This window comes from Odontesthes bonariensis, chromosome 4 (genome assembly GCF_027942865.1).
Source record: "Odontesthes bonariensis isolate fOdoBon6 chromosome 4, fOdoBon6.hap1, whole genome shotgun sequence".
In the NCBI taxonomy this organism is placed as follows: Eukaryota; Metazoa; Chordata; class Actinopteri; order Atheriniformes; family Atherinopsidae; genus Odontesthes; species Odontesthes bonariensis.
Window position 1 is genome coordinate 6,996,694 of NC_134509.1, and position 14,407 is coordinate 7,011,100.

At 42.6% G+C, this 14,407-nt stretch overlaps 1 protein-coding gene across 1 annotated transcript; it reads right to left on the minus strand.

The window, feature by feature from the left end:
- Positions 1 to 216: 216 nt before the first annotated feature.
- Positions 217 to 14,252, minus strand: ldlrb (low density lipoprotein receptor b). Its single transcript, XM_075462693.1, has 18 exons — positions 14,021 to 14,252; positions 8,599 to 8,724; positions 8,098 to 8,220; positions 7,243 to 7,620; positions 6,869 to 6,991; positions 6,583 to 6,705; positions 6,337 to 6,459; positions 5,250 to 5,378; positions 4,956 to 5,127; positions 4,553 to 4,780; positions 4,317 to 4,435; positions 4,082 to 4,221; positions 3,621 to 3,762; positions 3,376 to 3,528; positions 3,080 to 3,280; positions 1,902 to 1,976; positions 1,635 to 1,795; positions 217 to 1,553 (listed from the first exon to the last, which is right to left on the minus strand). Exons 1-18 carry the CDS (start codon positions 14,091 to 14,093, stop codon positions 1,515 to 1,517), a joined length of 2,628 nt encoding a protein of 875 aa, XP_075318808.1. The 5' UTR covers positions 14,094 to 14,252; the 3' UTR covers positions 217 to 1,514.
- Positions 14,253 to 14,407: the final 155 nt, after the last annotated feature.

Below are 14,407 nucleotides of genomic sequence, written 5' to 3' on the forward strand. Positions count from 1 at the left end.
AGAGCCGCGGAAAACTATTGCTCAAGACCACTTTAAAGATTCCAAGAGAATCAGGCTTCTTGGAAGCATAATATACAGACATCAGGGGTGGCTTCAGGCTACATGCTGGGTGGTTAGATCGAGGAAGAAGAATTAATATCTTTCTGAGACATCCTGGCGGACCTCAGATATTACAGCATTACAAAAGTGACTTTCATTAAGCACAGAGACACAAAGTTAAACATTTAAACTCTTTTATTAGAAAGAAAACAAAACAAAAAAGATCTGCTCAAACAAAAATGAACAAATCAGTGTACACTAACAACCGGACTGCCGTGAATCAAAAAATACAATTTTTTTTACGTACATTCTGTGTTGAAGGAGCATGTCACGCTTTGCAAACAAAGCGATCCCATTATAAAAACTAAACATCACAGCAGCAGAACAGAAGAGGAAAAATAAATTACATGAGTAACGACTGAAGACAAACAAAAAACTAGTTTCTTCAATCTCACCGGGACACTGAACAAGTGGCACAGTGTTAAAAAAGAGAAGCACTGAAAAGGTGTTCAAAGGTTTGGTTGACAAAAGTTAAATAATAGCTGCACAATTTAAACTGAAACAGTGTTTGGTGCTAACATACAGAGGAGGTGCTCTATCTAATCACAGCCAACAGCCTTCCGTCAATAAATAAAAGAAGAAAATAACTATCACATATTTACACATTTCTTGATTGAATGTACAAATGTAACAAAACAAAAAAAAAGGCAAAACCAAAGTGAAAGAAGAAGAGTTTTTTTTACAAAATATATACAGAAATTATTTACAGTGTTGCGATAGGTATCACCTACAATCACTTTAATTATCTTCAAGCAAATCCTTCATTTTGGTTAACATCAGAAAAACACAGCAGCTTCTTCACTGAGCACACAAACCACCTGCGGCTCACCCCACACTTTTTGTGCCTCATTCGAAGGTTGGACAAAAATGAATACATTAACAATATAAGATGATCAATAAATATGCAACCCTGTTTCCCGAATGTGAAAAAGGCCACAGTATGAATCGCTGCCTCGGCTTTGGAAGGCACAAGGATCAATAAGGCATTTACTGTATGTCCAGTAAACTCCAGTAAAAAGTTATTAAGACAGTACAGCTCAGGATTTTCAGGCTTAACTCGTAGTACGACACGTGCCAGGCTGCAGCAGGTGTGTGTACCTTAACATAGCATCAGAGGAGTCAAGGCTCATCTATAAAAAGAGCATCATCCTCTGAAACCGTGCGTTAGTCCTTCATTTTTAAACAATGACGCGGTGCGGCTACATGCCATGTTGTAGTTGTGCTGGATTTTCCGATGCTGACGTTTCAGAGACATTCATTTCGCAGGCTTGGACGGCACAGTGCTGAGGTCAGATGAAATAAACCACCAAATCAGGTCACTCGAGGAGAGTGTGAAGCAGCAGGTCGTGTTTCCCCAGAGGAAAAAAAATGAATAAAAATCACTGGAGGAACCTAATGTTGACTTCATCTTTAGGTCATGCGATGTCCATGTCGTCCATGCACACCATTTGCCTCTGTAACAAAGTCACGTTAGTCAGCAGAGTTGTAAAACTACACACAAAAGATGATGCTCAGTGATAATAAAGCGACTCTACCTCCGGATAAACGTAGCCGTCAGAGCTGGTCCTGCAGATGTGCATCTCATCCTCTGTAGTTTTCTGATACACGGGATTGACAAAGTGGATGGTGTTGCTGTTCTTCACGTGCCAGTGTCTCCATAGAAACACTGCTCCAAACGCCAGCAGGGCTACGATCACTGCAGAGGAAGAGTGGTGTTCAAGAAATGAAAATGAGCCACTTGTACTTCATGTGTGAGAGAGCGTGATAAGTTTTATTGTGGAAGGGCTGATAGTGAAACTTACTGAGTGGCACCACAATGTAGAGAGCGATAGGGGAGGACGAAGGGGCTTCTTCAGGCATTCCTGCTTGTCTGCTACCTGAAAATAGCAAAAGACAACAAATTTAAATATTTCCCTAAGGGTAAATGAGAAGTACTGCTTGTTACGTACAGTTAGTCATGTGAAAAAGAATGCAATGCAAAGAAAAAACCAAGATCTGCATCTCAGACTCCACGGGCCTCAGTTAGCGTTTTAAATGTTAAAGTTCATGACAGCACAATTAGAGAAAGACTGAACAAGGATGGCTTGTTTGGAAGGGTTGCAGGAGAAAGCATGTTCTCTCTGTCCTTTGGACAGACAAGACCAAAGGGGAGATGTTTGGTCACAATACACAGCGCCATGTTTGGTAAAAACCAAACACCGCATATCAGCACACACACCTCACACCAACTGTCAAACACGGTGGTGGAGGGGTGATGATTTGGGATCATTTTGTAGCCACAGGACCTGGGCTCCTTGCAGTCATTGAGTCGATCACAAACTTCTCTGTATGTATCCTAGGAGTCAAATGTGAGGCCATCTGTCTGACAGCTAAAGCTTGACTGAAACTGGGTCATGCAACAGGACAAAGATCCCAAGCACAGCAGTGCATTTATAACAGAATGGCTGAAATAGAAAAGAATCAGTGTGTGGCAATGGTCCAGTCAAAGTTCAGACCTCAACCTGATTGAAATGCCGTGGAGGGACCTTAATTACCTAAATAATTCCTCAATGAACTGAAGCAACAATGAAAGGAGGAGTGGGGCAAAATCCCTCCGCAACAATGTGATCTGATAACATCATACAAAAAGGATTACTTCAAGATATTTCTGCTCAAGGTGATTCTACAAGCTACTGAATCATGGAGTGTGCTGTGTTTCCTGCTTTCTGCTCATCTGAGCTTGTATTAACCACATTTTAAGACCTGGTGAGGACCAGTTGAGTTTCTTTTATGTCCTAATATGTAAAACCTTATAGATGAATCAGAATTTCACACATGAGATTTTACAGTCAATTAGTCGGAAAAACAAAGAATTGAACAAATCAACATTTTTAACTAATAATTGCATCACAACAGAGGGCTGTGCAGGTACTTTATGTACTCTGTTCTATTCCTTCAGCTGTTCATTTTCCCGGCAGCTGTGGAGAACTGCTTTCCTTACCTTGAGCAGTGGCGACAGGCTTCTGAGGACTCTGGGTGGACTGGGTAGAGGAGGTAGTTGTGGGTTTTTTGGTAGCTATGGTGGTGGTTGTAGTAGTTGTAGTTGTTGCAGTGGTAGTCGTAGTGGGGATGGGCTGTTTGGTGGAAGTTTGTGACGGGAGTTGTGCGTCAGTCCTGTTTTTGGCAGGAGAGGCTGCTGAACCTTTTGGGATAAGAAATAACGTCGGTAATGAAATATGGTCAGGATGCGATATTGAAGCATAATTTATTTTAAAGATACGTGCAGCAGACACCGACCTGTCACACATTTCCTCATGTCAGGGCCTAGGCTCATGTTGTCAGAACAGGCGCATGTGTATTTAGGAGAACGCTGGTTGATCACAGGTGCAGGGAGGCACAGGAACTCACAGCCTCCATTCATACTGTTGCTCTCTCTGCACCAGTTCACGCCTAAAAGATGACATGGAAAAGAAAAGCGTAAGAAAAAGTGACGCTCCTTGGGCAGATTTGATGCTAGCTCTTAAATATAGATGCGTCTTTACCAACTGGCTGCTTGAGGTTGTGGTAAAGCAAAATATCCTCCGGCTGCTCCAGATCAGATGCTAACTCGGTGATGTTGTTTCCCGTCAGGCGGCTGGCGCTGAAAACTGCACCATTCGTCAAGTCGGTCCAAAACACTTTATCCTGTGTAGGAAAGAGTAATGCACTTTAACAACACTGAATGGTTTGACTTGCTCTGTCATTATTTTTACAAAAACAAATTACTGTAGATGGTTAAGCCTGAAAAAGAATTAGCACCACTGGTCTAAATTTATAAGAAATGAAGCACTAAGCATTAATCTTTCAACAATTTCATCTGGATAACCACCCATGGAACGGATTACAGACCGACTATAAATACAGCACTGATGTGTGTTTGTAACAACCTGAAATTACATAAGGGGATGTTAAGAAACCAAACCTGTGTTTCTTTTACAGTAACTACACCGACATCATCACTAACCTCAAAGACAGTCAGCGAGACGGGGTGGGAGAGTTTCTCCTCGCTGAAAATGACATTATGCCGGCTCCCTCCGTTCACATCAATGCTGGAGAGTGTGTGCAGTTTGGAGTCCACCCAGTACAAACGCTGGTTGACCATGTCTGTCCAGAAGAAGAGGAACAGATCTATTTATTATGGCTCAATACACAACCAATGCACACGGTTTCCATTAAATCATTCGTGGAGTTGTGCTTACCAAGGGTAATGCCATTGGGCCACACAATGTTGTCCGTTACCAAGGCGAGGCGGTCAGCTCCGTTAAGCCCACACTTCTCAATCTTAGCCTCCTCTCCCCAGTCTGTCCAGTAGATGAAGCTAAAGGAGGACACAGAAAAAAGAATTAAAGAGACTGAATACCGCTGCATAATGGCCACGGTTTGTCTCAAACTAAAACAAATGGGTATCTGGATATCTGTCGGAACATTTGCTTACTTATTTACTGGGTCTATTGTGATGGCTCTTGGCTTCTCGAGTCCTTCTGTGATGAGGGTCTTCCTCTTACTGCCATCCGTTGTTGCCACAGAGATAGTCTTCAAAACACTATCAGTCCAGTAGATGTTGCCATGGATCCAATCCACCGCTATGCCCTCTGGGGCCTCAATACCGCTGCCAATTACTACGCTATGGTGAGAGGAGTTACCGGCCACGTCTATCTTGGAGCTGTGGAGAAGGAAACAAAAGAGGATCAGTTCAATTTAGTGACACGTGTTCCTTTCTCACGTCACAGTCCCTAAGCCACGATGGAGAAATTTTGTCCGCACTTTTATTCAAGCGAGATGGAAGGGAGAGTTACAGAGGATCAACTTAATGGATAAAATGTCAGACTCTTTCTCACCTGAAGATTTTCCTCAGAGTTAGGTCAGACCAGAAGATGATCTGGTTTGGCATGTCCATGTCCAGAGCCACCGCGTTCTTCAGCTGTGGGATCAGCCGCACATACTCTCTGCGGTCTACCGTGAGCTCCCTCACTTCGTGTCTATTGGTAAAAAGCAAGGTGGCTACTGTGCCTGAAAGGAGAGAGAAGACGTCTTAACGGATCCGTTTTGGTTTCTATCAAGTGCTCAGGTAGTCAGAAAACGGTCAATTACGAGAAAGTGTTGGTTAGAACAGAACTTTTTTCAAACGTTACCTGATCCAGCTTTGCATGTGTCGCTCACAGGGTCAATCTCATAGCCCTTCTCACAATCGCACTTGTAGCTGCCAGGCAGGTTGATGCAGATCTGACTGCAAGTGTCAGGCTCAGCGCATTCATCAATGTCTGCAAACAGGTGATCAGAGGGTGAAGGGATTGCCATGTTGGGAACTGTGCAAAGTGTAGCTTCTGATAAACTGTTCTCTTAAAAATCTACATCAACAACCCTGAAGGTGGCTTGTTTTTAAAACAGACTAAATTCAAATTGCCAATTTCTAACATGTATGTTGAGATTGCAATATTGTAGGGCTGAGCAATTTTATCGATACTGCGATATATATCGATATTTCGTTTCCCGATAAAGTATTGATTTTTCAGTGAGTATCGATTTTTTTAAAAAAATTTTTATTTATTCATTTTTTTAATTAATTAATTAATTTTTTTCTAAAGCAAACTTTATTGTAAAGTCAGACGTTACAATTAGTGAAAACACAGAACATTAAGGTAATACAATACAATGCCAGGGGGTCACATTATACAAAACATTGTAAAAAGTGCACAGCTCTAACGAAGACATGTTCGTTTGTTTCTGTTTGTCTGGCTGTGTTGTCCTTCCGGTTCAAAGGTTGGACCACCAGTCCAATCAGCGACGATTCATGTCAAATCATACTATCCCTTTTTTCCCCCCAGAAAATTATGTAAGTGTATCGAATCGTATCGAATTGTATCGTTGGCTGAATATCGTGTATCATATCATATCATATCGTGAGATTAGCCCTACAATACAGTACTCAGAACCATGTTGTCATGAGTGTAGCATTCATTACCCAAGAAATTCATGTCTATTGTGACATAAGATGGAGTCGGTTGCCCTTCTCACTTCTTCTCCATGTTACACCATTATAATACTACAGTAGCCCAGAGTGAACCAACCGTACTCTAAGTCCAGCATGGGACTATCGCACTTTTCAATAATTTGTAGTTAGGTGCAAGCCATTCTGTTTATTGCATTTAGCAATTTGTGCCACTAGATGTCACTACATCCTACATACTGGACCTAAAAAAACGCACTGCCTCTTCTCACCTTCACAGGTTTTCTTGTCATTCTTCAGGCTGTACCCAGCAGGGCAGGAGCAATTGAAACCAATCTTCAGGTCATTGCAGTTATGCGAACAGCCACCGTTTGCTGTTGAACACTCGTTGTTGCCTGGGGAAATGAAAAGACAAAAAGCGTTCAAATGGTACTCATGGCAACTAATTCCCAATGGTAGCTGACAACAAGTTGGCTGCGATGAGGTTGTGCAAGACGTTTAAATAGGGCGTCACTCACCACACGTACGAACAGGCTCATCGGACCAGTCTTGGCAGTCTTTATTCTTGTCACACACCTTGTCCATGCTGATGCACTCCCCACTGCGGCACTTGAACTTTGTAGGGCCTTCACATGCATCATCTGTGGCCATAGAACAGAGGGTTATGAATTGGATCATAATCTGATCATGTGAGAATGCCGAGCAAAAATGTTAAAGCTTTCTGAATGTCCCAAGACAAAAACCTATTTGGTAACGTATGCAATTAATTGGGCGGATTGAGCTTCTCTGGTTTGAGAGAGTCACCTGTGTGGCAGTCGGTCTCATCGCTGCCGTCACTGCAGTCGCGCACGGAGTCACACTGGCGCTTGCCGTGGATACAGGGGCCGTCTTTACACTGGAACTCGTCTTGGCGGCAAACAGGGTGACCTAGAATAATAAAAAAATGGAGGAAAATGTGAAAAAGAAAGAAGCAGCAACAGAAGTGACAGAGAGAAATAAAAAAGATTATGTAGAGAAGATAAAATCGTGACGGATATGAGTTATTTTGGATCTTTAAAGATTTGTGCAGGGAGCCTGCTTTTCTATCAAAGTCGATGAAGAAGATTTCTAAGATTTATTCAGATAAGTTTTACAAACGAGAAATAAGATTTTAAGATATTCCAAGAAGCACAACTCACTGCAGTTGAGCTCATCCGAGCGATCCAGGCAGTCTATGCCTCCGTCACACAACCAGCTTCTGTGGATGCACTGCCCGTTTGCACACTCAAACTCATGGAGGCTACATCGCGCCGGCCTCCTGACCTGCTGCCTCCCTTCGCAGTTCTCCGGCCACTCATCAGATCCGTCGAGACAGTCCTTATCTCCGTCGCATTGCCACAGAGCCGGCACACACACTGAGTTGTTGCACTGGAAGGACCGAGTGTTACAGGTGGGTTTGGGACAGGTCGCCTCGTCTGAGCCATCGGAGCAGTCGTTGTCGTTGTCACAAACAAAGGATGTGGACACACACTGGCCGTTGGCACAACGAAACTCGCCATCTTTGCATTCCTTTGCAGCTGTGAGGGCGCAAGGGGGGGGGGGTTAATGTGACAGTAAAGCCGGACAACTTGCAACAAGTTTGACACCAACTACAACACATCAGTTAAGGATTATCGTTACCTCATATTTGTGTCCAATGATCAAACTTACACGTAGTTAGCTAATCATCTAAATTATGACTGCATGTACACAACTGGATCTGACTACAGATTCAAAGATGAAAAAGCTGATAATTAATATATTATCAGGCTTTTTCTCAAGGTCACCAAGCTGAAGGACGTACATCCGTTCATGTACTTCCTTCAGCTTGCATGACACATCAGTGTTCCCACATGGGATCAATAAAGCTTATCTTAACTTAAACAAGAATAATTCTTGCTGTACACTTCCAACCTTTCAATGATTAACTTATTACTGATGGTGGTGTTTGCCTAAGTTGTAATTGTTTCCTCTTATGATAACGTGAATACACCCCATTCAGATGGGAAACTTACTGCAGTTTCTCTCATCAGCCCCGTTGCTGCATTCAGCTTTGCCGTCGCAGTGCCAGGCTTTTGGTACACACTGGTTCATGGGGGGACCACAGTTGAACTGTGACTCCAGGCAGGTTTTGGCCGCTGAGGAGAAAAAACAGGAAGAACAGTTGATATCATGTTTGTGCAGAGAGATGCATCCTGTGAATGAAGTACTGTGAAACTTCATGTGGTTCTGATCAACCACTGGGCTGCTGTCGATGATTAGTGTGTTGTGAGCAGGACTGAAGGTCAAAGACTTTAGTAAACATTACAGCTCTTTATTTTTGCCATTTCCAACTCCTGGATCATAACAGGTAAAAATGTTATTTTAGCATATGCACGTGTCACTTTCTACTATTTGCATAGTGTCCAAAATAATGATCAATGTATCAGTTAAAGAAAAAAATAAAGTTCTTCTATTTAAAGGTAATAATTGTACAATAGTTGGCTGTAGTTGTGTGAAGTTTCAGCTTAACATACCACATGTTTCAGGCAGTTCATCAGTCCCATCACCACAATCGTCAGTTCCATCACAAATCCACCTGCGGGTGATGCACCTCCCATTCAAACACTTAAACTGAGAGTTAGTGCACGTGAGTGCTGCATCTGTGGATGGTAAAAAAAATAAATAAATCACGTGTGACATGAGGACAAACTAACACACACATTTTACTTTCAGAGGCTCAGCCATTATCAGCATTTACAGCTCAGTTTACACTCGGCTGATCACTTGCATCGGGTAGTAACATAGGCTTGTGCCAACACACACACACACACAAACACACACAACTCATATCTCTGTCCTGTAAATGTTTGACTGAAAACTACATACTGGACATAAGCTACAGTTGAAGTCTGCTTGACGTTCAAGTGGAGGACAGTGTGAGAACCACACCTTTTTACTTGTTTCTTAACTCAGATATTACCACATAAAGTTAACAATGTGGGGTTTCCTGACTCGTGCTCGAGCAAAATATGAAGCAATAAAATGTATTTGTAAAGAGGAAATGCAGTAATCATATATTTTTATATGACAGATGCGTGCAATTCTGAACTTCACAAAACTGGATATAAGATTAAAAAGGGAACCTAATAAATCTATAGAGGCATGGAAGTGAAGTTCGTCAAGTCGGTGGCGACAGCCTCGCTGCCCAGCAGAAGGCTTAAAAGTTGTAACACTGACTGGTTTCACTGATTTTATTTTATTTCTTTACTGACTGGGATTTATTTAAAGCTTAAAGGTCTTGCCCTCAGATAATCACACCTCAGAGACTCCACCAGTCAAAGCAGCCTCAAAGCACAAGTGTAACTATCACAGGCCCGTCAGGCACCTCTACGAGCGTGTCATCCACCATCACTTCTTACACCTCCTGTCTGTCTTGTGGCCTGGAGGCTGGGGACACTGTCAGACTATCCCTTTAAGACAATAGGATGGGAGGAGCTGAACAATCACACCACCACATGCTGATTGGTCCCAGGGTGACATTCCTCATAACAATATCCCCACAGTGACCTGGCGGAAAAGGCGGAGACTCTAAACACAAGGAAGTCTGTAAGCTTGAGAGTGTCAGTGAGTGATGACACGTCGAAAAAAGAGACGAGACAGGTCTGACAGATGACGATAAGAGATGGAGAACAGTAAAACAGGGCCAGCTTGCTTTCTCATCACTGGGCTTTCCACCAACAGTTACCTCATTATTACTCTGTTAGTGGGAAGAAAATTGGTAGTGAGAAACTGACTACATCTCATCTTCTGTTACGTCTTTTGAACATTGACTGAGTTTCACTGATTACAGGGGAAAAAAAGTCTCCCTTCCCGTGTGCCTCATACACTTATGCTTTCTCAGAAACCACTAACTCACTCCCACATGTAGCGGGGAAGGCCAAGAAGAGATTCCCGGAATGGGCTTCCCAAAGCAAGTTCCAGCTGTTCCTGGAGATATGCAGTGATTCCAACGGGACCTCCCACTTACTTTCCCCTTTTTAGGACTCATAGAGTTAATACACACCAAGGACGGCGAACAAATGTGGGTCAAATGCTGGCGCCTCCTGATTTCAAACTCCTGACGTTGACTGTGGTAACTGGAAAGTATTCAGACCTACGTTTTCATTTTCCACAGTTAATCATCCTGACTGCCATTTCCACATATGGTCCTTTTTTTCTGGGCTGATGATGAAGGAAACAGCAATTCAGTGTTTTTCACTTTCACTTCTTCACATTCGCTTCTCCAGCTCGAGAACCTGCTGAACTGTGCTGCAAAGGGACAGCTATGTTCAAAAGTTAAAAAAATAAAAAAAAAACTCTACAGAGTGCAGTTGAAAACCACAAGGCTTCTCGCAGATACTTCCTGTACCCACAGAGTGAACCTGACAGCCAGCAGACTTCACTGAGATAACACATCCATGTAAGGCCATTTGAGCGCTGCCTCCAACACATGCACACACTGCTACGATTCAGCTCCAAACGTATTTAAACTCAGACTTGTTTGACAGCAGAAGTGGGCAGATGCTTGACAGGTTGACAACAATCCTCCCTTGTGACCACTGCTCACAAACAATGCCATTCCTGTCTTTTTATGGCACATGCATGCAATATACACACGCCGAACAACTTCACAAAGGGGTGCTTTTATGTATTTAAGCATGCACGTGGCAGTTTATAAATAACCAGGATACGCGTTCATCGTATGGGTTTAGTAACTGAGCTGCACTTCATTGAAGTGAATTCACGGGGTGATAATGCTGCCACACAGTACAGTGATGTGGCAAAATCAAGTAGGACTCTCACGAGCAAAGAGTCTGTACAACCATCCTGGGTCATGACTGTGAGCCCACACGAAACTTTCCTTTTTTTTAAATCAAAACTTTCCTTTTTCTTTTTTAAATCAAAACTTTCCTTTTTCTTTTTTAAATCAAAACTTTCCTTTTTTATAAAGCTTGCAGTTAGGGAGGGCTCAGGTGAACCTAAAAACATTCCAGAGTTAAGCTGCTATAGGCCTAGACTGCTGGGGGACCTCTTTTGTCATTATTGTTGTCATTAACTTGTGTTTCTCTTTCTCAGCAGGTATTCTTTGAATGGTGTTACAGTGTTTTTCCCCCTCTTTTCTGTCCTCTCAAACCCCAGCTGGTGGAGGCAGATGGCCACGCTTCCTGGTTCTGGTTCTGTCAGAGGTTCTTCCTGTTCAAAGGGAGTCGTTTCTCTCCACAGTCGCCTCAGGCACGCTCAGGACGGGAGATTGGACTGAAGACAAGTTTCAGTGCAATCGGTTGGTTTCCTTAGCTCGGAATTTAAATTTTTTTTAATTGGCTCTGTATGTATGAATTGTATTAAATTTGTATTTAATAACTGGATTTGATTGGATTATGATTACAATGAATTGAACTCCAATTGACTTGAATTGGACTGTATTATTGAAGTGCCTTGAGATGACATTTGTTGTAATTTGGCGCTATATAAATAAAACTGAATTGAATTGAATGAGTACCACTTGAGAATGAGGTCATCTTTTTGCAGAAGAATCCAAACTGCGGTTTTTACTTTACTTCAGTCTTTTCGGCGCCCGCAGGCATATGCTGACAAACTATAAGAGGTTTGTTTGATTTCATTTATGGTCACAAGTGTACAGCCCTTTTCAAATGATTGAAAGGTAAAACCATAAAATCTTTGTGAGTCATTACAGAGAGGAAAGTTTAGCCTTAGGAAAGTCCAGCTTAAAATAGTAGACGGTTATGTCTCATTTCAGGAGTAAGCTAAGCACAGGAAGACAAAGTATCAAACAGAGCCCAGCCAGATCTGTCTCTCTCTTTCAGACATACACATGCGTAAACCCGAAGGTGAGCGCTACAAACTGGGAAAAAAAGTTTTGAATTCCTAAAGAAGTTTTAAAATTCCCCAGAAGCAGAGTGGAACTCGTTGCAGGATTGCAGATGAAACTGACAGAACGAGCCTGCAGTGAACTATTGGCCTTAAAGGGGATTTAGATCAAAGCAAAGACACAACTGAAGGCCGATCACGTGAGACTAAAATCAAACAGGTTTTTAAACATTGATTTATTAGATATTGGTATAATTGGCTTTGTTCTTAGACATTGTGTATTCATATTCTGTATTTTACTAAATAATCTATGTTCCTAGTTTGTACTTTTCCATTCTGCTCATATAAACACAATGTATGTCCAAGACCTTAAGATGACGGAGCGGGATAAAATAACTGGGTCAGATAAAATGTCTCTATTAGGTCAGATAGGTCTGGTACAGTAGATACACGCCTAAAACAACACTCACACACACATTACATTACATTACGATCATTTTGCAGACGCTTTTAACCAAAGCGACTTACAATAAGTGCGTTCAACATCGGTAGGCAAAAGAACTTCAGGTCACAAGAAATCATAAGTGCATTTCCTTCCAAAACCAAACAGCTAAGAGCGTAACTAGTGCTAGAGTAGGTGCGATAAGTCAGGTACCTCAGCCTCTCACCAACTGCACACCAGTCACAGCGGGGTGGGGATGCAAACCCTGGTTCGGGTAGGGGGTAATGAAAATATAGAGGGTGCCAGTGGTGGAGGAAACAATAAGTGCGTAAGGAACTAGGACGTTATTTATCACACGTTATTTATCACATCCAAAGAACATGACGAAGACGATGACGAAGACGATGACGAAGACGGTGGACGGCCTGCTCATGTCACTAACAACTGTCCAATTATACTCTGTCGAGTGTAAGTACAACCTCTGTGAGATAAAGGTGAATATAAATATGAAATGTTTCCTCTGTCACTCCGAGCCCAGCGCTGCCATACTTTACATGTGACCACTAATAAATACTTTGTTTAACTTAAGATTTCTCCAGCTTGTTCTTGGGCTTCCAATGAAAGAATCGAGCTCACAATTTCTATTCAGGAAATCCACAACGTGTAAGCTGTAGACATACAATCAGCGCCATTCAATGTTTACAAGTACAAATCCAGACACCAGTCCTTTATTTGGGTTATACTGCTCTCATATGATGCAAGCCATTAGCACCCTTGGTTTGCTTTTCCCCTTCAGCTTTGTAAAGCCTGGGTCGTGCTGCTAATCCAGGTGTTTTCTAAATTAAATTTTGCTCTTTTATCTCTTTTAATCGTTTTCTTTTCCCTTTCAGGCAATTCCCAACTCCCAAGTTTCCAAAAGTGACTTGAAAAAGAGGCTCGACTCGCTGACTTATCTTTGTTTCATATTGAATTCTTGACTCCCTGTAACATGCATTATTTATGTGAAACGGCCGGGGGGGCTTGTGGATGACTCCAACACTCATTCACTGGCTTCTTTTTTGCGAAAACCCTCTTACGGTTTTCTCAGGCGTGTGGTATCCTACTTTTAACGCATACTTTACTAACTTTTGAACAAGTATGTGAAGTTAAAAGAGAAATGTAGAATTCCCTGCATCTCATGTCCAGCAGCTTGCTGAAGGGAGGAGGCCATGACCTCCCTTGACAACCGCGTGTTTGCGCGTTAGTCCCGCCCCACTGACACCCGAAACCCGACCGGTGAGTCGAAAAATTGTGATTGGTTGTCCCTCCCTGCATGTCACAGCAAAAGGGACCAATCAAAGCCACGTCCGTAAATTAAAGCTCATTGAGTTGTTTCCATTCACTGATGTGACTACAATGTCTGTTGTAAAAATACCAAATTTATAGGGAGGGTAAAACATAAATGAAAGAATAATATTATATCAATGAAACATTTTCATTTGAAATTAATACCGTAGAAAGACACCCCAAATTAAAGAGAGAAGTACTGACGCAGGGAGTTTTATGTTTGTCATTTAAAGCTACACACAAGTATTCAGGCGTCATAATTACAATCATTCACGCGCACGCACCTCGCAGACAGCTGACGGGATATACAAACTTCTTACCTGCTTGAGCCAAATACTGAATCAGCACCAGCAGACAACAACACGAGAGCAGCCCGGTGAGTCCCCTCCGCATCCTGTCTTCCTCTTTCTGGCAAGAAAAGTCCGCTGTGAGAGCAGGTGTGTGTGTGTGTGTGGGGGGGGGGGGGCAAGGTTTGTATCTAAAAGAGTCGGCGTCAAACGCAGTGGGCAGTCAGCTGGGAGGCTGTGTGAGATGGACGAGTGCCGGCAGGATGTTGTGGGTTGGCGTCTCGTTTGAGATAATTTAACTGGCTGGTAGGGGGGCGGAGTTAAAGCAGTGGTGTGATGTTTGAAATTAGACGTGAGCACCGCCGGAGGGGGGAGGAGCCTCGTTGTTGCTGCATCACTCTTCCATCATCCTTCCATCTG

Bases quoted from the DNA above. Each gene is read 5' to 3' on its own strand.
- ldlrb (XM_075462693.1), bottom strand. From the start codon at position 14,093: ATGCGGAGGGGACTCACCGGGCTGCTCTCGTGTTGTTGTCTGCTGGTG. The intron at 6,706-6,868 runs GTGACTCTCTCA...CTATGGCCACAG, and splicing joins TGAGACCGACTGCCACACAG to ATGATGCATGTGAAGGCCCT. The intron at 4,436-4,552 runs GTAAGCAAATGT...GTCCTCCTTTAG, and splicing joins ACAATAGACCCAGTAAATAA to CTTCATCTACTGGACAGACT.